Source organism: Pyrus communis, chromosome 4, assembly GCF_041283825.1.
Source record: "Pyrus communis isolate YQ-2024b chromosome 4, ASM4128382v1, whole genome shotgun sequence".
In the NCBI taxonomy this organism is placed as follows: domain Eukaryota; kingdom Viridiplantae; phylum Streptophyta; class Magnoliopsida; order Rosales; family Rosaceae; genus Pyrus; species Pyrus communis.
The window spans coordinates 18282553-18310315 of NC_142568.1; the positions used below are offsets into that span (position 1 = coordinate 18282553).

The 27763-nt window shown below is 41.0% G+C and overlaps 3 protein-coding genes and 1 pseudogene across 5 annotated transcripts; 3 read left to right on the forward strand and 1 right to left on the reverse strand.

The window, feature by feature from the left end:
• The first annotated feature begins 808 nt into the window (after positions 1-808).
• Positions 809-4458, forward strand: LOC137722808 (E3 ubiquitin-protein ligase APD2). 2 transcript variants are annotated; one of them, XM_068461904.2, is made up of 10 exons: positions 809-1295; positions 1389-1495; positions 1600-1725; positions 1821-1914; positions 2421-2495; positions 2578-2660; positions 3018-3164; positions 3250-3322; positions 3406-3745; positions 4004-4458. In XM_068461904.2, the coding sequence occupies exons 1-10, from the start codon at positions 971-973 to the stop codon at positions 4077-4079; spliced, it is 1446 nt and encodes a 481-aa protein (XP_068318005.1). In that variant the 5' UTR covers positions 809-970; the 3' UTR covers positions 4080-4458. The 2 variants fall into 2 exon arrangements, with proteins under 2 accessions (XP_068318005.1, XP_088548861.1); XM_088692735.1 differs by having other exon boundaries at positions 850-1295; positions 3397-3745.
• Positions 4459-7761: 3303 nt separating this feature from the next.
• RSR4 (Aldolase-type TIM barrel family protein) lies at positions 7762-8964 on the forward strand. The gene has a single exon (XM_068461488.2). The coding sequence runs from the start codon at positions 7847-7849 to the stop codon at positions 8774-8776; it is 930 nt and encodes a 309-aa protein (XP_068317589.1). The 5' UTR covers positions 7762-7846; the 3' UTR covers positions 8777-8964.
• Positions 8965-10270: 1306 nt separating this feature from the next.
• On the forward strand, positions 10271-24974 carry LOC137722082 (uncharacterized; annotated as a pseudogene). Its single transcript, XR_015961184.1, has 16 exons — positions 10271-10627; positions 10731-10890; positions 11039-11131; positions 11207-11312; positions 11396-11564; positions 12528-12702; positions 14399-14527; positions 14678-15235; positions 15315-15645; positions 15775-15887; positions 15981-16061; positions 16146-16217; positions 23949-23993; positions 24072-24155; positions 24428-24531; positions 24622-24974. The product of XR_015961184.1 is annotated as an uncharacterized LOC137722082 (transcript).
• Positions 24975-25237: 263 nt separating this feature from the next.
• On the reverse strand, positions 25238-27651 carry LOC137722864 (uncharacterized). Its single transcript, XM_068461966.2, has 6 exons — positions 27178-27651; positions 26666-26794; positions 26454-26574; positions 26282-26363; positions 25823-25976; positions 25238-25718 (listed from the first exon to the last, which is right to left on the reverse strand). Exons 1-6 carry the CDS (start codon positions 27457-27459, stop codon positions 25593-25595), a joined length of 894 nt encoding a protein of 297 aa, XP_068318067.1. The 5' UTR covers positions 27460-27651; the 3' UTR covers positions 25238-25592.
• Between the last annotated feature and the right edge of the window lie 112 nt (positions 27652-27763).

Below are 27763 nucleotides of genomic sequence, written 5' to 3' on the forward strand. Positions count from 1 at the left end.
ATGAAACTGTTAATGACCCAATAAATGAGGTATAAGACTTGCATCTCATTCTTTAATTGAACATCATGTCCACCTCTCTCATTGACCATGACCAATCAACTCTCACATGTCTCTTTTCTATAAAAATAACATAAATATTATTTTTACCACCTATTTGTACCAGCATTGTATCATCTTTTAATAAAGGTGAGACCCACATGCGTTGACGAACCTATACCTCTAAAAATAGATGGTAAGTGTAGCGTACTTTAAAAACAAAAGAATAATCTACATTTGAGCACATTATCCAATTCAACATTCGATTACTACTACAAGCCAACTTTTAACGTCAAATTGTAATAGTCGTCGGAGTTGGAGTTGGAGGTGTGTGAGGGTGGGAAGCGTCATTGGTTGGCAGAAACACGAGTTTAAGAGCATTTTTAAAAGAGACATCACAAAGTCAATATCAACAATAATAATAAAAATGATAATATTAATATTTTTAGCTGAAATGTCAATTTTTATGTGACATGACGTGGATTGGCAGCAAAGTGGTTGCGGTAAAAGTTGACTTCAAATCTATTGTTTCTAAGAAATTATTTATTACTTTGGAAATGCTCTAAAACACCGAATTGGATCCGCTTCAGATTTTGGTGTCCGGAGTCTAAGGAAAAACTAATCTACCGCACAAATTGAATCCACCGACCTCCATTAACTCATTTTTCTGACCTACCCCTCGCAAACCAACCACTTTAATTTCTTTTACAGACGAATCCACGGTCCATATGCATTGTTTCTTGTCGAAGATCCGGAGCTAATCCAATTTACTAGAACACCATAAAAAACCGTCACCCTTCGCAGCTACCAGTCCTTCGGAGAAGAAGAAAGACTGACTGGTGAGTGGACCAGTTACTCACCCGCGCCTCCTTCCCTCCATGGACCTTCTTCCTCAGACCCCCACAGGTGCGTTACCTTTCCCTCTCTCTTTGCAATGGAAGACCAACCGTCGTCTTCCTCCTCCTCCGCCTCCTCATCTTCTTCTTCTGCTGCTGCTTCGACCAGTAGGGACACTTCGGGCAGTGCTGCTGCTTCTGTCGCTACGACGTCGTCTTCGAACGCTTCCCAGGTGCGGGAAGAGGAGGACGATGACAATCGGTACCAGCAACACAACCATTTCCGGCATCCGGAGCTGGAGCAAAACCACGAATTCGGCACTTTGTACGGTGGAAATGTGCCGGCGTTCGATGAGGTGTCGACGGTGATTACGGATGACACGTGGTCCTGCATCATCGTCCTCCTCACCTTCTGGTTCTTCGGTTTGTATCCAATTGTCAAATTATCTGTCTCAAGTTTTTATGGTTAATTAATTACTTGATTATCCATAATTTGATGGTAATTGGATGTTTCAGTGTCGATGACTTTGATTTTGGGAGTTTACGGGTCTTCGAGTTTGGAACTTGGCCCTAATACTTCAATTCTTCTGCAACCTAACCCATTTTTTGTGCAGTCTATTCAGGTAGTTTTTGCTCTAATTTTTGCCATTTTCCATTTTTTGATGGAATGCCTGCTTTTTTGTGCTGTTTGGCAATCTGGGTTGGTTTTTTGTTTGGTCTTTGTTAGGTACAAGAGCTGAATATATCAAATCCCGGACCTATACTATATGGTTTCTACAGTAGTCCACCTCTTGATACTGCCACCATTTGGTCTGAAACGCGTACTGTCTCGGTTCAAGCTGATTCCCATACGGCAAGTTTGCATTCTATCACAAGAATTTTTGAAATCTTTTTTAAGCATGTGTTAGTTGTTGATTAGGATGATAATTCGTTGTGCTTCTTCTTCAGGACTGGATATATTACCTAAATGCGGGGTCTCAAATAAGTATATCATACAGCGTGAACTCTCCGAGCTCATCTGTTTTTCTTATTATCGCTCAAGGTATATAACCTACATTTCCTTTTCTTTCCCACGCAAAATGCTCCTCATTTTAGAAATATTCATGCTTGTTAGTATCTATACTTTATATATACTACTACAGCGATTGAAGTTTAATATCTTTCCTGGTATTTTTTGAGTAAGTTTGAGTATGTTTTGGTTAGTGTAATGGGCTGCTGAGGAAATTGGAATACCAATTGATTAGTTTCGTGATGGCTGCTATGCAGTCATCGACCCTTCACTCAAATTCCTGGGTATATACCTATAAATACTGTTTTATAGATAGCAAGCCACATAAGTGAGCGAAGACTGCAGACCAACTTTTTAACTGAAGTCATAATTAGCCACTTACAAGACCTTTTATTCTTACTACATTTCTCCGATTTCTTTTTCTGTGGTATCTTTGTGCATTATTTGAAAAATAAGAATTTTCTGCAGTTGTCCATGCATTTTTCTTTATTGCAAAGTTTATTCGACCTCCATAGCATTCTGAAGCCAGAACGTTGTAGGTAAAGAAGGCCTTGCTCAGTGGCTCGAAGAACCGACATACCCTAATACTACTTTATCATGGAACCACATTCATGGTGAGACGAAGTGTGGAATATGATCTTATTGTCTTCTCAACACAATCGTACTATACTAATGTCAGTAATTGCTTCCTCACAGGTAGTGGTACGATTGAGCAGGACCTATCAAAGTCTTCTACCTACTATGTTTCTGTGGGTAACTTGAACGCAGATGTTGTGGAGGTAATTGTGGAACATGTAGAATAACTATAACCTAGGAATTAATGCAGATGTTACTATGGTCTGTACTCATCCGATTAAAATATTGGGAAATGGTACTTATGAGATTAATACAATCCTTGTTGCCCGCAGCATACTGCTACAGTGAGTAACAGGTTGAGTGAGTAAGAATGCAAAACCTTATTTTACACTAGACATAGATCCTGATTTGTTGGTCTTGGGAGTATCTCTCACAAGGGTCTCTATTTTCCCCTTTTCCGAATGCTATTATAGCTCACATTAAAGAATTTTGTTGCTGGTCTGATGTTGATTTGTTACCCATTCACGGTATTCATTTGTGTTCCTCTTGACGTTGAACAGGTGCAATTAAACTTCACAATGAATGCTTTAGTGTATAATACAAATACGGCTTATTCCAAATGTACTTTCATGGATGAATCCTGTACTTTGAAAATTTTGTTTCCGGAGGGAAATGTGGCTGTGTTGACCACTCCTGGTACAGAGCAGGTAAAACTAATCTAGTGGATTATCAAATAAATAGGGTACGCTGGAAGTTGGTACTCTTTCTTCTTACGTTTTTTGGTTTCCTCAGGATACTCCTATGGCAAACCAGTATGTCAAACTATCATATGGCCCAAGATGGACCACATATATCGTTGGTATAGGTAGGCTCATTTTCTTATTTCTTTTCATAATGTAACCTTTGTCTGTTAATCTGTATCATATTTAATTATTTCAGCCTGTGTAGGTGGGATGACTGTGCTCATGTTGTTGGCCTTCAACTTCTTAAACAAGTACCGATGTACCAATGAAGATGGAATAAGAGTACAACATGATGAGTTCAGATCTGAGAGAGCCCCATTGCTTGCCTACAAAGATGATGATCAATCAAGTTGGGGCTCATCTTATGATTCTGCCTCAAACGATGAGGGGGATCTTGAAGACTTTCTGGCTGGAGAAGGGAAGTCGTCAAGAGATGGTGAAAGTAATAACACTCGTCGTCTTTGCGCAATCTGCTTTGATGCTCCCAGGGACTGCTTTTTCCTTCCCTGCGGGCATTGTGTGGCTTGTTCTGAGTGTGCAACAAGGTATTTTTCTCAATCGTTTATAACTTTCTATAGTCATATCTAACTAAGAAGTTGCTCTGCGCTGTACCCTGCAACAATTTCACAAACTAGTTTGGCGAGGCCAATGCCCATTAGGCTATCAAAAGTTCTGATTTCATACAAGGTTCATCCAATAAGCTTCTAGAATACTAGTGAACTGTGTTCCACACGTCATATTTGTCCTGTTTATCTGTTTCAGATCCAATTTAGTGATTGATTACGTTTTTCAATTTTTCACAGGATTGCGGAGGCAGCTGCTACTTGTCCAGTTTGTCGGAGGAACATAAAGAAGGTGAGAAAGATCTTTACAGTTTAAGTAATTCAACCTCCTTGTAGTGCTGGTGTGCGCCATTCTTTACTACCTGTCAATATAACTGATCAGAGCTAAATTTAGATGGTTACATTCTTACCTGGGTAGTTTCTGAGTGTGGATTAAAAAAGGCCATGCCCTGTCGTTTTACAACAGCTTACCCATATGTATTATTATTTCCGGGTATAGAGAGCCTCGATACACCTAAATAGGATAAAGAATTCAAAATTCTCGATTCTTTTCTTTCCCACGTTGTAGGTTGGGTTAAGTTAGTTGATTTTAAGCTGTAATCTTCAACGATAATAATGTTGTTGATGTATATTGTTTGTTCAACCCCTTTTCAGACTGCTCTACAAATTTATGCATCTTATTTTGTGTGATTGAACTCAATTTGTCTCTAGACCTTGTTAATGTAGGGAAAAAGAACTGGTTGTAAAACCGGTTCATGAATGTTTGTTCCCAAGTTTAATCTCCTCCTGTTCAAGTGTTTGAGAAGGCTGATGTGTTGGCCAGGACAATGTTGCTCGTCTGTTTGTACCCAAGTTTGATCGTTTCCTGTCTACGTGTATATGTAGGGTTTGGGCAGTTGGTCAGAATAATGTGTTTGTGGTTTGTTTCTGGTGAGACCCTCTCTCATTAATTAGAACTAGAGCAGCCTTCTCAAACAAAATCACTAGCAACACGGGCATCTTACTTTTCGAGGTTTGCTCACCCATGCACCTGGATTGTGTGCACGGTGTATTGACTGCGTATCTCCACTATAGTGTATCGTCATTATACTGGACGGATGCATCCGCAAACCGTACGCACAATGGCCCATAGCAACGGAATATATTCATTGCTAATTGGTAAACAGTTAGAAATATCTAAGATGAATTGCATTGATGAAAGTCAGGTCATCTCTAATGGAGAGGGTTAAACGTCTAAAAGTCAAAAAATTACATGATTTGCCCAAAAATTCATTTTCAACCGATGACTAGGCTATAGTTTTATAGAGCTCACCAGACTATTATTTGGCCAAGGGGGCATTAGATTGGCCAAATATAGCCTTTCTCTTAGCCCTTTTTTGGGGCTCAACTCTTCAGTTGCAATAATTGATTCAAATTGACCTACTAGATTTGAAAATATTCAACGGTAGTTTAACTAAATTAACCAATAAGTAAAGTATAAACTTAAAACTAATAAAATATTGAGGCGGCTATGTTTAGCCCATTCGGTTGGAAATGGTATATGAATATGGGCATGACATTGTTAAATTAAAAATAATTTTTGTAGGGCTATAATTCTATACAAGGTTATGTTTAGCCATTTTGGTTTGAGACCTAAAAGGTTTAAAAGTGGAACAAAGATTTGGTTTTGTCCTTTGTCTGTGTGTCGGCGAAACAGACTGTCCAATAAATGTAGTCCTCCAAAACTGCCCCTCCCAAAAATCCAAATTGAAGTAGCTTCGGCCCCCTCTCTAAAAACCTCATCTTTTCTCTCTCTAAAATGCTCTATGTGAAACACAATTCTAGAAACTTTCGCCGCCGGCCCTAGCCTTTGGCTTGGGTGTCGGAGGCATCCACCCCTCCTTCCTTCCTTTCTTCTTTTCCTCTCTGTCTTCTCTATTTCCTCTTGAGTTTTTCTCAATTTCTTTCTTCTTTGCCCTCCCCCTCTTTTCCTCCCCTCTCATCTTCCTTCCCCTCCCAGCTTCCTCCTCTTCCTTCACCTTTACCAGTTTTCTCCCTTCCTTTTTAATTCTTGGTTCTCCCCTGAGTTGAATCTCAATTTTCCTTAAGCCAAATCTCAACTATCTCGGACTTCATGCCTAGTGTTTTTCGCCTGCTTTTACTACTTTTTGTCTTTAAATTTTCCTTCCTCCCCCTCCCTAGCTGTGATCCCATCCCACCATGTGCTCGAATTGGTGAGCTTCGATTAGAAATTGGATATCAAATCCACTTCCCTCCCTCGCTTTCCCTCCCCCACCAGCATGCCGGATCCCCATTGAGGCCAAGTGTTGGGTATTTCCCTTAGTCTCACTCTCTGCCCATATGTTACTTTGTTTGTATAGATTTGCAGGGGTTCTTGAAGGGGACTTGGATCTGGTGTCTACTTTCTTGGTTTGGCTTGGCTTCCTCTGAGGATGTGACGGCAGTGATGATGTGGTCTTTGTTGGAGATTAGGGTCTTTATTGTTTATTTTTTTTGCAACCTTCTGGCCTAAGCTTGTGTGGACCTCCCATTGTATCTTGGGTTGCCGCTTTCATTTTGCTTGGGTTTTGTACTTTATGCGAGGTTGTTTAACTGGTTCTTTTTAGATCTTTTACTAGTTTTTAATATAATGAAAGATAATTTCGTGATAAATAAAATAAAATAAATTCTCAACTGAAAGATAACATTAAATAAGAAAAGAGGCCAAGTTGAAGCCGCCTTTCTCCTCTTACTAGTGCGAGTCTGCGAGCCTGCGACGACGGCAGAAAATATGGTGAAAGCATGTGTTGGTCAAAAGGTGCCCGTAAACTGATGGCTAATTTCTTTAATAAACCCATTGTCTAGTTCCATTTCTTTAATAAACCCATTGTCTAGTTCCATTTTCATCACTTTTTTCGACTTGTTTAAGAGAAATGGGGTGTATGTTAAAGACTGAGGTTGAGAAAGAAAATTGCAATTTTTGCTCTTTCACTAGTCTTATATTTATCTACTTACTTGGAACCAAAGCAACAAAAATCATGAAAATAAGACAAATAGTAAATTAATCATATTGTTCTTTAGGTTTGAATCATGAATTATAATGTGACAGCTATATATCTTTTTATTCATTTATTATGGATGTGTTAAGTTATGCATTTGAATTCAGGTAGCAATAAGCCTAATATTTGAGTTCTACTGTCAGCAATTTTTTTTGGTGGACGTTCAGTAAAAACTAAAAGGGGCTAAGACCTCTTCTATAAGTCTTTAAAAAGGGTTGTGATATGTCATGGTTCTGGGATGAGGTAGCCTCATCTCTCCCTAAACTTTTTGTAACACAAAAAAAACTATAGGTTGGTAAACACAAAGAAAATCATCCAAACTCATTTCAAACAAGTAAACTTGCTATTATTGTCACATACTAATCCAATATCTCGCATTTGCTCATCATATGAAACAAATCTCATACATTCAAACCTTTTGTACATGAGTTACATACCAAATAAACGAGAAATACAAAAGATAAAGAGTGTTTGGTTCTGAGTTCATAAAATAAACACTTGTAACTATTTGAACTACAGATCCTTACACTGTACGATTGTAAGGAAATCTTTAGAACTTGAACGGTTGAGATTAAAAATGTTAATTGCATATTTATTTATGAATTGATAGAGAGAATTAATAATTCGAAAAATAAACATATTCTAAGATTCGACGCAGCACAGTCACAGTCTCTACATTTTTATCACCAACGATTGGAACCCCCACTTACCACGTAGCTAACCGATTCGGCTCATTAAATTGCGTGGCCTCTACTCAAACAAACTACCAAGCGGGCCTCTCCACAACAACCAGTGTCAGCTCCCACCCTTCCAACCGTCCGATCAACATACTTCCCAACATTCAACCGATGACTCCGAAACAAAAACAAATCCAACGCTCAATGTTAATCACACGACCCAACCCCACCGTGTAACCCCACGCGACTCCATGCCACCCTATATAAACCCCCCCAAATCCTTTCCCCTCCCAAAACCCTCGCCAGTCGCCACCCTCTTTTCTCACTCCCCTTTCTCTCTCTAGATCCTTCACTCTTTCTCTCTAGAAATGGCAGGTTCAGGGGTGGTCGCGGTGTACGGAAACGGCGCAATTTCCGAGAGCAAGCAGTCGCCTTTTTCCGTCAAAGTCGGCCTCGCCCAAATGCTCCGCGGCGGCGTGATTATGGACGTCGTGAACGCCGAGCAGGCTCGGGTCGCTGAGGAGGCAGGTGCATGCGCCGTCATGGCCCTGGAGCGCGTCCCCGCTGACATCCGCGCCCAAGGCGGCGTCGCCCGGATGTCCGACCCCCAACTCATCAAAGAAATCAAGCAGGCTGTGACTATCCCTGTCATGGCAAAGGCCAGAATCGGGCACTTCGTCGAGGCCCAAATCCTCGAAGCTATCGGCGTCGATTACGTCGATGAGAGCGAGGTTTTGACCCTCGCCGACGAGGAACACCACATCAACAAGCACAATTTCCGGGTGCCGTTCGTCTGCGGGTGCCGGAACCTCGGCGAGGCCCTCCGCCGTGTCCGGGAGGGCGCGGCGATGATCCGAACAAAAGGCGAGGCCGGAACCGGAAACATCATCGAGGCGGTGCGGCACGTGCGGTCCGTGATGGGGGACATTAGGGTTTTGCGGAACATGGACGACGACGAGGTGTTCACCTTCGCAAAGAAGATAGCGGCGCCGTACGATCTGGTGATGCAGACGAAGCAGCTGGGGAGGCTTCCGGTGGTGCACTTCGCGGCGGGAGGAGTGGCGACGCCGGCGGACGCGGCGCTGATGATGCAGCTGGGGTGCGATGGGGTGTTTGTCGGGTCGGGCGTGTTCAAGAGCGGTGACCCGGCGAAGCGGGCGAGGGCGATTGTGCAAGCGGTGACGCACTACCAGGACCCAGATGTGCTGGCGGAGGTGAGCTGCGGGTTGGGGGAGGCGATGGTGGGGTTGAATTTGAAGGATGAGAAGGTGGAGAGGTTTGCGAATCGGTCTGAGTGATGGAGTTAAGGGACTGTTTGGGTGGATTGGTGGGTTTAAGGGACTGTTTGGATGGGTTTAGTGGGTTTTTCACATGTAAAAAATTAAGATAATGTGGTGGGTCACCGGGGTTTTGGGTTTCTTTGTTGTTGGAAACTTGGATGTTGTATTGATTTTGTTTGCTTAATAATGGATTAAGTTATGTTTTCTGCTTTTGGCTTATTAATTAAGCGTAATTTGCGACACAGCATGCAATTTTTGCTGGGTGTGATCTTCCCCAACAGGTTAATTGGGCTCCAAGTTTTCGGCCGAAACCTCTTGGGTGCTCGAGACTAACGGTACTCCGGTGTTTTAACTGTTAGATGCTGATTTTTACATTTTCAACCGGGGGAAGTTATAGGAAGTTCAAAAATTTCATTTTACATTAATTTGAAACGTAGAATAAGAATCTCATTTTACATTAATTTGGAACGAAGAATAAGAATTTTGAAATATCAATAACAAATCATTTCAATAAAGATTTAACATTTGGAGTATCAATACTTTTAAGTACCCAAGAAAGTTCCAGTAAGATTCGGGTTTGAGTTTGGGTCATCGGCCCAAGTTTGAGTTTGGGTCAATGGCCCAAGTTTAATTTATGGGAAGTTTTCAACCGTTGTGGTGTTACTAATTAGTTGGATAATGTTATGTGTTGGTTTGATTGTCACATTGACAGGTTTATCAGAAATTACAATATTGAAAATCAAAATATTAGTTATTAGACATTATCCCATCTAATTCTTCACTACCATATTATCAGGTCAGGAGTTGTTTAGTTACCATGGTAACACACTTATGCCCCAACATCAATAGCATTAGCAATTGTAGATCATTGATATTTATAAATAGACACTTCACGAAGTCAATTGAAGAAGGGGAAAAAACCCTTCAACCATGGCAAAGTAAGAAGGATTTTATAGAATATTGCGTTTGAAATGTTTTTCACAAGCGTAATATAATTTTGATGATTAGAATATGAACTAGAAGATAAAAGAAACAATAATTTTCCTCTCATAAAAGGAAATATGGATGAAATATCGTGGACTACTGTTTTAATAGGCAAGTAAGGGAATGGTTCTAGAAAAATCCGTACATACATGGTCTATGTAACTTTATTAAGGGCTCATTTGGATGTTCTTTTAAAATTACTAAAAGCGTTTTTAGAGAAAATGTAACTGGGGCTTCTTTCAGAAAGCTTTTTTTTAAGTGTTTTTTTAGGATTTACTTGCATCTTTACTAAATAAAATAGTTTTAAAAATATTTCCACAAAAAATGATTTCAGTTATTTTAAAAACACATCCAAACGAGTTATAAGTTGCAAGAATAAGAATTCAAACTTAAATACAAAGTGTGGCATATTAACTTAACCAACTAGACTAATCCACGTCTGTAACTCAGGTTCACTTAATTATGAAATTCAAAAATTTTCCCTGTCCGTGGTCAGGAACCGCGAATTTGGATTCTCCACTTTCAAACTTCCTACCCTTTTCCCTCCCCCCCCACCCTCTCTCCCCCAAGTTTCAAATCTCTCTTCGCCCCCTTCAACCCTATGTCCGAACCATCTCACTGTATCGACTGTGAGAACAAAAAGAATTAGGGTTTCGTTTCTGCAATGGTGGGCATGACGATGACCGCCAATTCCCACGAAAGGCTCGCTTGTCTCATGGACTCCGCCATCTTCGCCTCCGACATTCCGTCGAAGCTCGACCGGTTGCGCCAATCGAAGCACGATTTGGTCCGCCAACAGGACCCTGATTTGCGTTCCGAACTCCTCACTCGCTTCTTCGAGCTTCAGTCCGACCAGTTCGGCCCGGTTGGTAAATTCGCCACCGAGTGCGTTTTTGTAAAACCCTAGTTTGTACTAGTTTAATATCCTTCTCTTTAAATTAACTGTATCGTAATTATTGAGAAATTTCGCTTTTTTTTTGGAATGTAGAATGCTTGGCGAAATTGGATTGATGCACGTTGAATTGTTGCCAGAAATTGTACGCTCCTTAATTAATGTTTTGAGTGATGGAACACCGGCAGTTGCTCGACAGGCGATCACTACCGGGATTCATTTATTTCGTTGCGTTCTCGAAAATGTTTCGATTCAGGTAATTCTATTGGTTGAACTTGAAACGTTGTGTAATGCCTTACTAATGGAGTTTTTGGTGGGGTTACTTTTTATGGTTAAGTATTGACTATGTAAATCCAAGTTGAGTTTGTAAAAATCGACATTCTGATTCCCAGCTGACCTTTCAGGGTCTACATACTAGTGAATTGGACAGTTTGCTTGAGTTGGCTTGGGCATGGGTGTTAAAGTTGAAGGATGAAATATACTCTATAGCTTTTCAGGTAAGGGAGGATTCTTTTAATGATAATATGATCGGATTTTCATTGATGTCTAGTTCACTGTATCATGCTTAACAGCTGGGAAGTGGGGGAGTAAGGTTGCGAGCACTGAAATTTGTTGAGTCAGTCATTCTTCTTTATACTCCTGACCCTAATGGCTCCCCGGCGCCCCCTGCTCATGAAGGTAATTAAATTTGATTCTGTTATTTAGGCTCAGAACTGAACTGGCTTGTTTTTGCTTATGAAGGATGCTTGTCCGCTTTGTAGGGGACTTGGTGGATTTTAATGTATCCTGGCTTCATGGTGGTCATCCCCTACTCAATGTTGGAGATTTGTCAATTGAGGCTAGTAAAAGTTTGGGTTTATTGCTTGATCAACTCAGGTTCCCAACTGTGAAATCGCTTGGTAGCTTAGCGATCGTTGTGCTTATTAACAGGTATCTTGGTTTTCTTGGGCCATATTCAATTTTCTACCACTGTTATGCATTACTCCATACAGGCCTTGTATCATAAATTTTAATGCTGATAAGGTGTAGATGACCCTCTGTAATTTCAACTAGTTTTGAAGATTAAACATTTGTAAACCATATCTGGAGCTCCATAGGAGCTGTTCTCCATGAGAAAAGTAAGGGAAATGCTAGGGAGACCATCGTTTTAGACCATTATTTTGTAAACCACATTATGTGGTGGTTGTTTGTTGGATTTCATTTTTAATGATTTAGACCAACCATCAACTGCTACACCATACAAAATATGGTCTAAAAAGATAGTCTCTCGAACATCCACCTGAAAAGTAAAAGGTGTAAAAATTGTTCTCACTTTACAAACACTGCCTCTCAATATTAGGAGGAAGTGCATGTTATAAGGGAATTTTCTTTTCGTTTCCTCTCTTTCGTCATTGGGTTTGGTAAGAAAAAAGTTTAAACATAACATATGTATGAACCTAGGTCATGGGTGTTGATAAGTGATAACTATGTCTCCTGATATCAAACAGTTACCCGAAATGATGATGTTTAAATTTATAAAGAATTGTTCTCTGAGTGGCGTGATGACCTATGTTTTGGGTAACTGCCAACTTATTAAGGAGTTAGGTGGTTGATTGTTATGTACTAGAGGACTGTATTTTAGGATCATATATAGGGTGAAGATAATAGTGGCACCAGTAGGGTTATGCAAATTTTGAGGACAAAATATCTTGGAACGAGAGTAGATTGTGGTGACCGATATATTCTTTTGTAAAAATATTAAATCATTAATATAGTATTTATTCTGAGTCCTCCAGGGTGGGAGCTTCCTTATATTTTTTTTTTTTTTGGGTACAATTCAAACCATTGGTGTCTGCTTGTTTATATCTACTGCAAGTTTTTCTTTTCTTTATTTTATATGATGGGTCTTGCCAGTCTTTCAGCAATTGCAAAGAAGAGGCCTGCATTCTATGGTCGTATTTTGCCTGTATTACTTGGATTTGATCCCTCAAGCACTCTCATTAATGGGGTACATGTTTCTGGGCCACGTCATGCCTTAAAAAATGCCTTTCTCACCTGCTTAAAGTGTACGCACCAGGGTGCTGCACTGGTATGTTGTTTTATATGATTCTATACTAAAAACTGGAGACTTTTATTTTATACATTGTCCTTGATATACCTGTGGTACCAGTTAATTATGAGTAAGGCAGTGAAAGTTAATGAATAATTGCTCAAAAATGCTTGATAACATGTGGCTCTAAAGAGCATTGGGCTCCGGTGTGTAAAGGAATAATTGTTTTGACAAATGATAGGTGCTCTCTCTTTCAGCAAGGATGTTGTTACAATTGAAGAACTTTCTACAAAACGTGAAAATGTGTCTGTCATGGTATTGTTAGTGAGTACACGCTGTCCAACAATGGATTCTAGAAAAACCCCATAGAATTTTCCCTTTGCATGATCCGTTGTGGTGGAGTAGCAGCTCGATCTTTGGAAACCAATTGTCTTATTCCGTTTCAGAGACTGTGTTGGTACTAGATATTCATACGGATTCTAGTTTGGAAACCTATCTGGTAGATTTGGTTTGACATTTGTCTTCTCCATCACCCTCTGTAGGTATTTGCGGTGGTGGGTTGGTGGTGGTTGATTTGGGTTGGGAGATTCCATATCTGCGAGAGAGATAGAGAGAGGATCTGGGTGCTCTTGAGTTTCAGCTAAGTTGAAATTCTTGATGGTATTTGGGTGGAAGTGCAGAACTTCCTGAAGATAAGAAATATACCAGACCAACTACCATGGCACTCTGCAGCGTCTCAATCTGCGACAGTTTCTGTTTAATTTTTTTCCTTTGTTCAATCAACCATAACCAAAGTCTATTGTAACACAGTAACACCCAACTAAAATCACATTCTCCAAAATCGTCCACCCAGATCTCTACCTCTCTAAAGTTTCCCTCTCCGATCAGTCCAACCCGTCTACAGCTGGAGGCCTGTGCAAGGTTGATTCAGGTTTGGAGCCAAGAGGTTTGTTGTCGGTTCAAAGGGAGAGAATGGAGAGAAAGGCAGGGAGAGAGTGATGAAGGGAGAAAAGAGAGAGAGGAGGAGGAAGATGTGCGCGGGGAAGGGGTCGGGGTGAGGTCATTGGCCTCCTTTCTAGATAGTACTTTATAATACCGAGCTTTGCTCATGATTAGATTATGGGGTTTAGTGAGGAGCAAAGTCTCTCTTAATCCGTGTTAGTCTCATTATTGTAGTTCTTGACCATACCAAACATAGGACTGTAATCCTAGTTAAGCCTGCCCCTCTTAAGGATGTGTAACAAACGGGGCCTTACTCAAAAGATTTCTATGAACAGTTTGCACGTGTATGTTCAATATTTTATAACAAAAGTGGGGAAAACTTCTATCACCATCTTATTTAGTCTAGCAATGGATCAATGATGGTGAATGTCGATTAGTGATTACCCAAAAGATTTCCAACCCAAAAGAATTGTCAGACAAACTCTTTCAGTAAAGGTTGAAAGAATATAATTAGAAACCCACTTGGAGGATTTTTTTTATGCTTGAATAATTCCATGAATTTTGTTGCCTGTCTTCAGCTTTGAAAACATTGATACCTTTGGAAATACTGATAGCTTTGAAAACATTAATAGCTTTGAAACATTGATTTCTTGTAAAAGGAATAGTTTCATTATTCTCATTATCTGTTGCAATACAATACAGTTTGTTTTCATTAATTGATGTAACCTTGTTTCTACTTTGTCTGATTTACTTTATTATAAAGAATCTGAATAATGGAGTTTGCATTCTGCAGTGGCGGGATTGTTTGGTTGGTGCGATGAGAAAGATGCAAGCTGGAGGGCTGGTAGAGCTAGCCACCCAGCAAGAACGCAAGATTAATGGAAGTGTGGAAGACGGGCTAGATGATTCTCTAGTTACTAAGGTATTCCTTCACCTTTTCTTCCTATTTCATATTATATTAGATCTGTAGAGGTTAAAAAAAAAAAAAATGGATGCTCTTGCACAAGTACACATTGGGCCATGGGCATCATGCATCTTGAAGCTTCTTGAGCATGAGCTTTATGTTTTGCAGGAAGAGAAGCCCACTATTAACATATATAATGCTGTGCAAAGTAGTTTCGGGAAGAAACGGTTAGGAGCACTTGATAGTAGTGATCTTGCAGTGGATGAAGATGTATCAGGAAAGCGTGCCAAATCGACATCTAGTGTCTCTGGGGATTCGGCTAGAGAGTGAGATAGGAATGTTTCTGTGTCTCAAGATGATGTTTCTTCAAGTGGAACTACCACTTCTAGAGGAGATGGTGATAGTGGACCTGTACAGCAACTTGTTGCTATGTTTGGTGCGCTGGTTGCTCAAGGTGAAAAAGCTGTTGGTTCTTTGGAAATTCTTATCTCAAGTATCTCTGGTGACTTGTTAGCAGAGGTCGTGATGGCTAATATGTGCAACCTTCCGCCCAATCTTATTGGTACTGAAGGAGATGAATCTCTGATGAACATGGGTATAGTCGGCGGTGATTCTCAAATTAAATATCCACTATCATTTATTGCTGATGTTCTTTCACTTACAAGTACTTTCCCTCCAATAGCTGCACTCCTAGATGCTCGTGAGTCAGTGTCCAATGATATAGTGGTTTTCTATTCTCATTTTGGTTTTCACCCCTTTTTATTCCTTTGTTTTTCTAGAGTTGAAATGTTTATGATTATTGCAGAAATCTGAAAGGGAGAAAGAACATGTAGCAGCTGTAGTTGATAGCGGTGTTGCATCTACCGGCATGGATTATGTTTTTGGAGATGATACTGCTATCTTACCTATGGGTTTACCAGCTTCATCTGAAATGGAGCATAGTTGCCCATCAATTCCATCTGATCATGATATGGAATATCTTGAGAGTGAAATACCTGGACTGGATTCTTCTGCTTGTAATAGTGGATCAGAACCTATTGTTACATCCTCATCAGCCTTAATGGATGTAGAAGATGCAAGCCTAGAGCAATGTACCAGTCTTAGGGTAGAAAATGCAAGCCAAGAGCAAGTTACCAGTATGGATCAAAAGACTCCACTTAATATACCCAATCTATAGACATATATTTTGTAATCCTTTAGATGATTTTGTAAGTAAGTTTGCTATTAATATGCTTGTGAAGTACTCTTATTCATAGCTTGATCTTTAATCCACCATGCACAGGGATTATCCCAATCTGGTCCTCTTCTGGCTCCAGCTGAAATCTTGATTGCTATCCATGGAATTGATCCAGACAAAGATGGAATTCCACTAAAGAAGGCATGTCATCTTTTTTTTTTTTTAATTTTCTTGATTTTAAGTCTTTCTGAGTGGCAATAATGGATGTCTGGACAATGTTTTTCTGATGAGCAGGTCACAGATGCATGCAATGCCTGCTTTGAGCAGAGGCAAATATTCACCCAACAAGTTATTGCCAAAGTTTTGAATCAGTTGGTTTGTACAATTGGATGCTTCCTTTTCTTTCTTTTACACCGCTTTCAAGCAGAATGTAAGGATGATCAAGCTTCTTATTTGCAGATTGAGCAGATTCCTCTTCCCTTACTGTTCATGCGTACGGTATTACAAGCCATAGGTGCCTTTCCTGCACTGGTAAGATCTGAAGAAATCTTTAAACTGATTGTGAACACGAAAAAATTTCTTGAAACAAGAAACAAGAATAACGTGGCACAAAATAATATTTTTGTGTTTATGATTTTGGGGTTACGATCTCTCTCAAATTTGGTCCTCTGATTCTATCTTCGTAGGGTGTAGGTTTGTGGATGAGTTGTTGATCCAAAGGGCCGTCGGGACTTGATCTAAGGATGAACAGTTGATGAACGGATCTTCAAGGGGCGTTGGGCTTGATCTTGAAGAATGGGTGTATGGATTTCTTCAAGGGCTTTTGGGCTTGATCTTGAAGGTTGATGGATGAGCAGATCTTCAAGGGTTTTTGGGCTTAGTCTTGAAGAACGATTGGATGTGTGGATTTGTTTGTGCTGTTGATCCAAGGGGCCGTTGGGGCTTGATCTTAGGATGAACGATGAACACTTTCTTCAAGGGCCGTCGGGGCTTGATCTTGAAGGTTGATGGATGAGCAGATCTTCAAGGGCTTTTGGGCTTAGTCTTGAAGAACGATTGGATGTGTGGATTTGTTTGTGCTGTTGATCCAAGGGGCCGTTGGGGCTTGATCTTTGGATGAACGATGAACACTTTCTTCAAGGGCCGTCGGGGCTTGATCTTGAAGGTTGATGGATGAGCGGATCTTCAAGGGCTTTTGGGCTTAATCTTGAAGAACGATTGGATGTGTGGATTTGTTGAGGTTGTTGATCCAAAGGGCCGTTGGGGCTTGATCTTAGGATGAACAGTTGATGAACAATGAACACTTTCTTCAAGGGCCGTCGGGGCTTGATCTTGAGTTGGTGGAAGTTCTTCAAGGGCCGTTGGGGCTTGATCTTGAAGGAGGATTTGACGAAGAAACGAAGAGTGCTTTCTTGATCCTTCGGGATTTTCTTGAGAGCTTTAGAACTTTAAGGCTTCAAGGTTTTGGTGTGTAGAGAAATGTATTTGTGAATTGGTTTTGGTGTGTGTTGGCTTTTCTTGGGAATTTGGATGGTTGGAAGCTTTGGAGTTTCAAAGCTTCAAGGATTTGGGGAATTCTCTTCCAATTTGGGAGTAGAGAAATGTATTTGTGAATTGGTTGATGCTTGATACCTTGATGGAGAAGCCTATTTATAGGCTTTGAGAATGAATCACCACCACAAAATATTTTTTTCCTTTCCAAGCACCATTGCCTAATTTTCCCACTTAATGCAATATTGAAATTGAAGTGGTGTAACTTATGGCCTAATTTCCCACTTAATGCAATATTGAAATTGAAGTGGTGTAACTTATGGCCTAATTTCCCACTTAATACCATTTTAAACTTGAAGTGGTCTAACTTATGGCCTAATTTCCCACTTAACACCATTTTAAACTTGAAATGTGTATGCTTTGTCATTGCCCAAAATGAGAAGAACTTGTTTTGATCCTCAATGGATTGAAATGTACTTGCCTTGTCATTGCCCAAAATGAGAAGAAAAACTTGTTTAGTCCTTCAAGGGTATTTCTTCCTATTTTGTTGAGTCACACGCCATGTGTACAATTTGTACAACACGTGGCGTATGCCATGTATGCCTTGACACGTCAAAACTTTAATGCATTGGTGAGCATTTGTTTTACTGAAATTTCGATGTCTACAAATGCCCCCACTTCAAGGCGCGTCGTATACATGTGCTTGTCACGTGTAGAAGATGCGTTTTGAAGTCCCTTAATGTAGATGTCAACCCAAGGGCCGTCGAGGCTTGATCTTGAATTGGGCTGGAAATTTCTTCAAGGGCCATTGAGGCTTGATCTTGAGTTTGACTGGAAGATTTTCTGGTTTCCTTCAATCGTTGATTTTCCACAAGCTTAGTCTTGAACTGGGCTGGAAATTTCTTCAAGGGCCATCGAGGCTTGATCTTGAGTTCGACTGGAAGATTTTCTGGTTTCCTCCAATCGTTGATTTTCCTTTGTGCTACTCTTGAACTGGGCAGCAGGAAATTTCTTCAAGGGCCATCGAGGCTTGATCTTGAGTTCGACTGGAAGATTTTCTGGTTTCCTCCAATCGTTGATTTTCCTTTGTGCTACTCTTGAATTGGGCAGCAGGAAATTTCTTCAAGGGCCATCGAGGCTTGATCTTGAGTTCGACTGGAAGATTTTCTGGTTTCCTCCAATCGTTGATTTTCCTTTGTGCTACTCTTGAACTGGGCAGCAGGAAATTTCTTCAAGGGCCATCGAGGCTTGATCTTGAGTTCGACTGGAAGATTTTCTGGTTTCCTCCAAAGGTCTGAGCTTTACTCCTTTTTTTTCTGTTTCTTTGTTCAATCTCTCCAATTCGTATTGAAGAGGGTTAGAGGATAGCTCAGCATATGCAGTTGTTGCCTTTTATGCTCATGCGGACCAGGAGCGTTGGTTGTCGCCTTTTAGGCTCGTGCGAACGAGGAGCGTTGGTTGTCGCCTTTTAGGCTCGTGCGAACGAGGAGCTTGTGGTGTCGTTTGCAGTTTCAACTCGTGCAGACAAGGAGTTTTTGGTTGTCGCCTTTTAGGCTCGTGCGAACGAGGAGCATTGGTTGTCGCCTTTTAGGCTCGTGCGAACGAGGAGCTTGTGGTGTCGTTTGCAGTTTCAACTCGTGCAGACAAGGAGCTTTTGGTTGTCGCCTTTTAGGCTCGTGCGAACGAGGAGCATTGGTTGTCGCCTTTTATGCTCGTGCGAACGAGGAGCGTGTGGTGTCGTTTGCAGTTTCAACTCGTGCAGACAAGGAGCTTTTGGTTGTCGCCTTTTAGGCTCGTGCGAACGAGGAGCATTGGTTGTCGCCTTTTATGCTCGTGCGAACGAGGAGCGTGTTTGAATTTGTCAAACGATCTTAGAGAGGCATTCCTTGCAATCTTCATAGCAAGGAGTCTTGACCGAGTGATTGAAGAAGTCTTTGGGGAAGAAATCGCGCATTGTGATGGCAACGGACGATCTTTGTGTCATAACTTCCTCATCCTCAACACTTTCATGTAGCTTTGAAGGTTGACAGTAGCTGCTTTGCCCCCTTTCCGATTGGTGAACTTGTGGAGGAGACCTATGTTTCTTGTGCATTTTCTTTGGAGTGACATAAGTCCATCCTTCAACTTCACTTGACGTGACTGACATGGTTTTGGAGCATGCCCCCAGCGGTTGAGGTGAAGATTTTGAGTTCAAAGAGCCAGAAGTGACGGTGGTATAGTTTGACTTCACCACATCATTAAGATCTAGCTCGATGATCCCTTTCTGAGCTAACTTCATGATGAGATCTTTTAGCATAAAGCACTTTTCCGTCGGATGACCAATGAAGCGGTGGAATTTACAGTACCTTGGACTGTCAGTACGGTTCATCTCTTCCGGCCTTTTGCACTCAGGTAGGTCGATCACCTTTTTGTCAAGCAAGTCTTTCAACATGGCAACCACATCAGAGTCGGGGAATGGATAAGTCTTCTCCTCAAGCTCCTTCAAAGTGCGTCTACGTATCTCTTGATCACGAAAAGCTTCGGTTTGAATCGCCTTGCCTCGTGTATAGGTTTTGACTGGAGTTGTGTTGACCGTCATTGCTTCCTTGGTGGGTTTCCACGCAGCCTTATCCACCTTGGGCCCCAAAACTTTGTCATTCTTGTAGTCGGCGATCTGTTCTTTCTTCCCATGACGGGTGATGCTTAACTCCATATCATGGGCGCGGGTGGCTAACTCCTCAAATGTTCGTGGTTTGATGCCTTGAAGGATGTAGTGTAGTCCCCACTGCATGCCTTGAACGCACATCTCAATGGCAGAGGTTTCAGAAAGCCGATCTTTACAATCCAGACTTAAGGAGCGCCATCTATTTATGTAGTTGATGACAGGTTCATCTCTCCACTGTTTCGTACTGGTCAGCTCTAGCATGCTTACAGTACGACGAGTGCTGTAGAAACGGTTGAGGAATTCCCTTTCTAGCTGGTCCCAACTGTTGATAGACTCGGGTTCGAGGTCGGTGTACCAGTCAAAAGCGTTACTTTTCAGCGAACGTACGAACTGTTTGACAAGGTAGTCTCCCTCTGTCCCAGCATTGTTGCAAGTTTCAATGAAATGGGCGACATGTTGCTTCGGGTTGCCTTTTCCATCGAACTGCATGAATTTTGGGGGCTGATAACCCCTTGGCATCTTCAAAGCATCAATCTTCTTGGAGTAAGGCTTTGAGTACAGTACGGAGTCATGCGAGCTTCCTTCGTACTGTGTCTTGATAGTGCTTGCGATCATCTCCTGTAGCTGCTGGATAGAGAGAGATTCCATGAACGCCGTTGCTTGGTCTAGCTTCAGCTTCTCTTCGACTTTCCCCACTGGAGGCTCCTCTTCTTCGTCGACTTCTTTCTTTAATAGGCCAACATTTGGGTCGACTTTCACGTCGAGCAGCGCATCTAGTTGGTTGACAAGTGCGGCAATCTGCAAGTCCTTCTCTTCCACAGTCTGTGTAAGCTTTGCAATTGCTTCGCTCATCTGAGCCAGTTGTTCTTCAACAGAGGTGACGCCGATGGTCATGACTTGTGCAACCAATAGACATGACTTTCCTTCAGACATCCATAGTGCTGATGAAGAACCCCATTGGCCATTTTGGGGTGTCATCTTGTGTGCCTCAATAGCATGTTTTGGGGCCCCCATCAAGGTCAGGTGGATGACCGACTCGCGCCTTTGATGCTGCTCTTGCTTGCTTAGCAGTACCAACTTTGCAGCGGCATGTTGAGAAGTGGTTGTGGCACCAATGGATGCTCCATTTGTGGCGGAAGTGCTTATGCTTCTTCCCTTGGTGGTTGCAAGAACGGCTTGTCCCTTGCTTGATGCCATTGATTTTGGAGGTGTGCTTTGGTTGTTGTCAACTCCGTAACCATGCTCCTTCAACTTCTTTTGAGTCTCGGTGAGGTCGCGATCTTTGTCGTTGACGGTGTTTGAAACCTTCTTTCCAAGATTTGAAGAGGAGGCAAAGTCATGCCTAGCCTTTGACATGAGTTCGTAGGCATTTGGGTTAAAGCCTTCTTCGGTCTTCTTAGTTGGAAGAGAGCTTGGTTTCACTTTGACGCCATGATGTGCCTCCAGACGGTTGATGAGTCCAGCGGTTTGCAAGTTTTTCTCCTCTGCAGTCTTTATCAGCCTTGCAACTGTTTCCTTCATCTGAACCAGCTGTTTTTCAATGGAGGTAGTGCCGATAGTCATGACTTGTTCTTTGTTTGAAGCCATGGACTGTGCTTGAATATCTTGAACGGAGACAGAGATGAGAGGTAGAGATAGTCCCACCGGGCGTGCCAAATTTGTGAACACGAAAAAATTTCTTGAAACAAGAAACAAGAATAACGTGGCACAAAATAATATTTTTTGTGTTTATGATTTTGGGGTTACGATCTCTCTCAAATTTGGTCCTCTGATTCTATCTTCGTAGGGTGTAGGTTTGTGGATGAGTTGTTGATCCAAAGGGCCGTCGGGGCTTGATCTAAGGATGAACAGTTGATGAACGGATCTTCAAGGGGCGTTGGGCTTGATCTTGAAGAATGGGTGTATGGATTTCTTCAAGGGCTTTTGGGCTTGATCTTGAAGGTTGATGGATGAGCAGATCTTCAAGGGCTTTTGGGCTTAGTCTTGAAGAACGATTGGATGTGTGGATTTGTTTGTGATGTTGATCCAAGGGGCCGTTGGGGCTTGATCTTAGGATGAACGATGAACACTTTCTTCAAGGGCCGTCGGGGCTTGATCTTGAAGGTTGATGGATGAGCAGATCTTCAAGGGCTTTTGGGCTTAGTCTTGAAGAACGATTGGATGTGTGGATTTGTTTGTGCTGTTGATCCAAGGGGCCGTTGGGGCTTGATCTTAGGATGAACGATGAACACTTTCTTCAAGGGCCGTCGGGGCTTGATCTTGAAGGTTGATGGATGAGCGGATCTTCAAGGGCTTTTGGGCTTAATCTTGAAGAACGATTGGATGTGTGGATTTGTTGAGGTTGTTGATCCAAAGGGCCGTTGGGGCTTGATCTTAGGATGAACAGTTGATGAACAATGAACACTTTCTTCAAGGGCCGTCGGGGCTTGATCTTGAGTTGGTGGAAGTTCTTCAAGGGCCGTTGGGGCTTGATCTTGAAGGAGGATTTGACGAAGAAACGAAGAGTGCTTTCTTGATCCTTCGGGATTTTCTTGAGAGCTTTAGAACTTTAAGGCTTCAAGGTTTTGGTGTGTAGAGAAATGTATTTGTGAATTGGTTTTGGTGTGTGTTGGCTTTTCTTGGGAATTTGGATGGTTGGAAGCTTTGGAGTTTCAAAGCTTCAAGGATTTGGGGAATTCTCTTCCAATTTGGGAGTAGAGAAATGTATTTGTGAATTGGTTGATGCTTGATACCTTGATGGAGAAGCCTATTTATAGGCTTTGAGAATGAATCACCACCACAAAATATTTTTTTCCTTTCCAAGCACCATTGCCTAATTTTCCCACTTAATGCAATATTGAAATTGAAGTGGTGTAACTTATGGCCTAATTTCCCACTTAATGCAATATTGAAATTGAAGTGGTGTAACTTATGGCCTAATTTCCCACTTAATACCATTTTAAACTTGAAGTGGTCTAACTTATGGCCTAATTTCCCACTTAACACCATTTTAAACTTGAAATGTGTATGCTTTGTCATTGCCCAAAATGAGAAGAACTTGTTTTGATCCTCAATGGATTGAAATGTACTTGCCTTGTCATTGCCCAAAATGAGAAGAAAAACTTGTTTAGTCCTTCAAGGGTATTTCTTCCTATTTTGTTGAGTCACACGCCATGTGTACAATTTGTACAACACGTGGCGTATGCCATGTATGCCTTGACACGTCAAAACTTTAATGCATTGGTGAGCATTTGTTTTACTGAAATTTCGATGTCTACACTGATGTAGGACAAGAAGGAAAATACATGCATTTAGAACTTTTTTTGGACTATGTTTACTGATGTTTGTTTAAAGTGTGAGATGCATGCTGTAAATTGTTGAGAATTGAGTTAAAATAGGAAAATTCAAGAAACAGCTTGGAATTATTACAATAAACGAATAGAAATTACCAGCATCATGCTAGTGTGATACTAGGTAGGAATCACTCGTTGACACAAGGAGCGTCTAGGCAAGTTGGATCACAACAATTCTGGGAACGCATATGCTGCTCAGAAATTCTTTCAATCATATTCATCTCGCCCTTGTAAAATCTAGTTGGTCTGACACTGATATGCCGTCCGCATAACTTGCAGAAAATAAAAGTTATCTACTAATTATTTACTAATAAATTAACTACGAGTTTGAGTAGTACTGCTGATTTTGCTTTTGGGGATAAGGAACCATAACTTCTCTATTACTGTCACACCGTAATAAAATCTGTCAAAGTAATGAACCAGATTAGATCTAAACAAACAACAGTTCTTCATAGTCAACGTTATGAAATTACATTTGCATGCCCCGCCTTGTTCTTATGATGTCCAATTTAGTTTTATGACCATGCGCAGATATTTGTATATGTGGGATTCGATGTAAATATTGTTGTACCTTATTAGATCTTCGAAATTTATGCACACATCCTACATATATGTTCGATGGTTATGGAAGCCTACTTGCAAATCTGCTGGATTTCCTATTAGATTAATTGGTTACCATCTGTGAAGGCTGTGATTCCTTACCATTAAAATTAAAAGAAAAATTCACTATACTTTTCACGTTCAAACTTTGGATGTGTTGCTGACTTGTCGAGTTTTTGTCAATAAATAACATAGGTGGATTTTATAATGGAAATCCTTTCTCGAATTGTGAGCAAGCAGGTAAGTTTCAGTTTCTTAATCTTGTTTCTTTCCATTTATAATGTCTAGTGTGTTTATGTGACTGACGACATTTTGTAGATATGGAAATACCCAAAATTGTGGGTGGGATTCTTGAAGTGTGCGTTCTTGACAAAACCTCAGTCATTTGCCGTGCTGCTTCAGGTGTGTCTTTGCTGCTAACATGTTGCGTCTTTATCCTTGCAATCTTTTATCACTACCTTTTGCACTAGAAGCCCCGACTCTATGATTTCACTCTGGCGATCTTTTTGAACGGATAATAAACTGCATACTCATTGGACTATTTCGTTCACTCGAGGGAAGAAAATCTAAGTTAATATGTGATGAAATTGCTTAGTCTAAAATATATTTTTGGACTTTGAAACAAGCGTTCTTCACATCTGTATGAGCAGATGGTATATAATTTATTGTCTCAGCTACCTTCAGCACAGCTAGAAAACGCACTGAAGAGAACTGCAGCTCCGAAAGGACCGTTGGTTGCTCATGCCAGTCAACCGGACATCCGATCTTCCCTTCCAAGGTGAATGAAAAGTCGCTTTTGTCTCATTTGACATTAAAGATCTCTAGAACGGGGAAGATCAGCTCTGATATTTGGATTTTCTTTTTTCAGGTCAATATTGGTAGTTTTGGGAATTGTTTCAGATTCGTCGGCACAAACAGGTCAATCTCAGGCCGAGGCACATACAAGTCAGACTCAGGCCGAGATACAAACCAGTCAGTCCCAGGCCGAGGCACAAACAAGTCAGTCCCAGGCCGGCGATGCAAGCAACTTGGAAAAGGACGCAGTCACAGAGAAATCAAAGGAGTCATCGTGTTATTATCAAATGGGGAATGCCGTAATAAGTACGGACCGCATAGCCATGTAAAACCGATTTACCGCATTCTTAGAAAAGTTACAATAAGAGAGATGCATGGTAGGCAACATTCAATTCAATTATGATCAAAACTTTGCTGCTTCCGTCATTCTCGCGATTGTTTTTTCCTCTTCGGTGAACCTTGTAGTTCCGGTACAAACAAGCTATATAATGCGTACTTTTGCTAAGAAGTGCTTTTCCTAGAAGTACAAGTGCTTCTCCAGAAAGCGGTTCCATGACCTTGAAGTACTTTTCAAGTTTCACTGAGCAGTAGAAGCAGTCCAAAAACAGGCCCTAAAAGTTTGTATCGAAGCATGGAGTAATACTCCGTTCAGTCGCAGTTTATGGTCCAGCATATGTCTTAAAGCCTCGTGAAAACAAAACGATTAAATTCAGAGATGACATGCTAACATTACACTGTCAAAAGAATAAACCAAAAAATTTCCCAGAAGTTTCCGAACGCATTACATCCTATTTGAAATCTCGTCTAATTACAAAAGAATAGGAGTTAATCCTACCATGAGACAGCCTTCGTAATATGTTCCCAGGTCAAAATTGTTGGCCTTGGAAGCAATATAACGAATTGGATTTTGCCGGCACCTGCGGAATACTAATTTACGGGGGCAGGATACCCCTTGAGAAATGCTTCCACTGGACAACTATCTGGTTGGCTGCCCCGAGACAAATTGCAGCTATCCATTAGGTAACCGAATTACCATCCATATTCTCAACCAGAAACGGGGAATCCATGCATTTGAAACCATTCAGGCATGTGGAATCTCTCATGAAGCATAGGTCTCACATCGTTTTGCAAGGAGAGCTGCTTGAGGAGAGGATGCAGGACCTCCAAAAGCTATACAATCGACATGACGGAATGAAAGGCAAAGAAGGTTGTAATCAGAGCATACTTCAGATAACTAATAAACTCTTTACTCAAAATGCGAATTAGTGAATTACCTGATCATCGTATGGCTGTCCAGCAGAAAATGGAACGCATGGAATTCCATTCAACGGTTGCAGCAAAAAACTGAATGGGTTGTTGTCAACAATGACGATTCGAGAGAAATCTTTTGACAAACATGACAGATCCTTCACATGCTCCCGAAATTCCCTATGGTTTACACAAGTTCAAACATCATTCCTTGCACACAGTATAACAAATTCCATGCTTAGACTTATGACTAAAATTGGAAAGAGTCCTTAAAAATAAATCACAAAGGCTTTTCCTTTGCAGACTGGCACTAGTTCACATTGTTGACAGCTTTGAGTACAAAATTCGGCTATATTTATGTTTTCATATGTGTGCGTGTCCGTGTGTATGTTGATATATCGCACAATGGGTCAGCACTTATTATGAATTTGCACCGGGCATGCTTTACATGAAGAGGTGTTACATAAAGGAAATCACAAACTTACGTGCTAACTGTAGAAGGCCGATAAAGACGAAGCTTAAACAGATTCTCCACATCAATTCTGTCAACAAGTGGTCTAGCATAATCTGTTTGGAGTCATCAAATAACAAATCCAAAATAAATAAACAACTAAATAGAATAAAAAAAAGATTGTGAAGACGGGGATACCAACAAACCTTCAAGACCAGCAGTGAATAGCACAAGATCAGCAAACTCACAAACTCGCTTCAAGAACTCTCGCAAACCAGGACGTTCAAACACTGTCACATAATTGACCTTTGGTTTACCATCAGACTCCTTCAACCCAAAGAATTATCATATTAAACGCACTATCAGATGGCAAACAAATTTCAGCATGAAAGTTGCAGAGAACGGGCGGTCTACATACCTTCCCTGAAGATAGACATTCTATTTCAAACCACTTCAGCCCAGCTTCCGTTGCTTGAGCACGAACAACCGCAGGCACGCTACATGTTTCATAAGCACATACTAGAGTCTCATCCAAATCAAGAACTACCTACATTACAAAATCCAATTAGTAATTAAATTAACAACTCACAGAATTACTAAACAAGCCTAAAAGTTCCAACATTTTTAAGCTTAATTAACTAAATCGAATTAAATTCTATCCGTAAAATTTTGAAAGGAAAAAAAATTAAGAACACCATGGTGATTCATTTCACTTGAAGCAAATAAAAATCCCAGTTTTTGCAATTAACCCAGATAGTTTTATTGATAAAGCAAAGAACCCAGATTGTTATTTCGCATAATTAACTGCATCCGATCATAAATTTCAGTTGTATTACCCCAGAAAATAATAATGCAACGAAATTAACTTCCAACAGTAAAAATTAACAACTGCGATAATAAAACCAGGAGATGAAGAAAGAAGAAGCGCACCGTGAGCTTTTCGACGGGGCGACCATCAACGACGCCGTTTTCGACGTGGGCGGAGGACGACAAGTCGTTGAGAGGGACTTCGGCGACGGGCAGAGGCCTGAAAGCAGGAGGAGAAGATGAAGAAATGCAGGACAGCAGGTGAGGAAGGCAAGGCGCGCCTCTGAGGATCTGAAGAATAATCTGGAAGAAGAAGCCCACCCAGTTCACGAGACCTCGCCATACTTGAAGGGTCATAGGCACGTACACTTCGGCGGCGGCGGCAGGCTGTCCCATCGGCGCCATAGCAGCAGCCGAACTCCGATCGGTGACTGAACGCGATTCTAGCTCAGAGAGGCAATCATGGTAACGTGATATGATTCGTCACTTTTTGGAAAAAATTAAAATATGGGATGGTGGTGATGGACCTTTTGCTTTTTAACTCGAAAAACTATGTCTCCTTGTGCTTGGTATATTTATTTTTTCCAAATTTTGACCAATTTTAATAATTTTTTCCCTTTTTATGGGACAGAGTTATTGTGTGGGTTTATTTATTTATTTATTTTAAGATGATCACATGGTGACTTCTTCATTTATCTTTTTAGCGGTT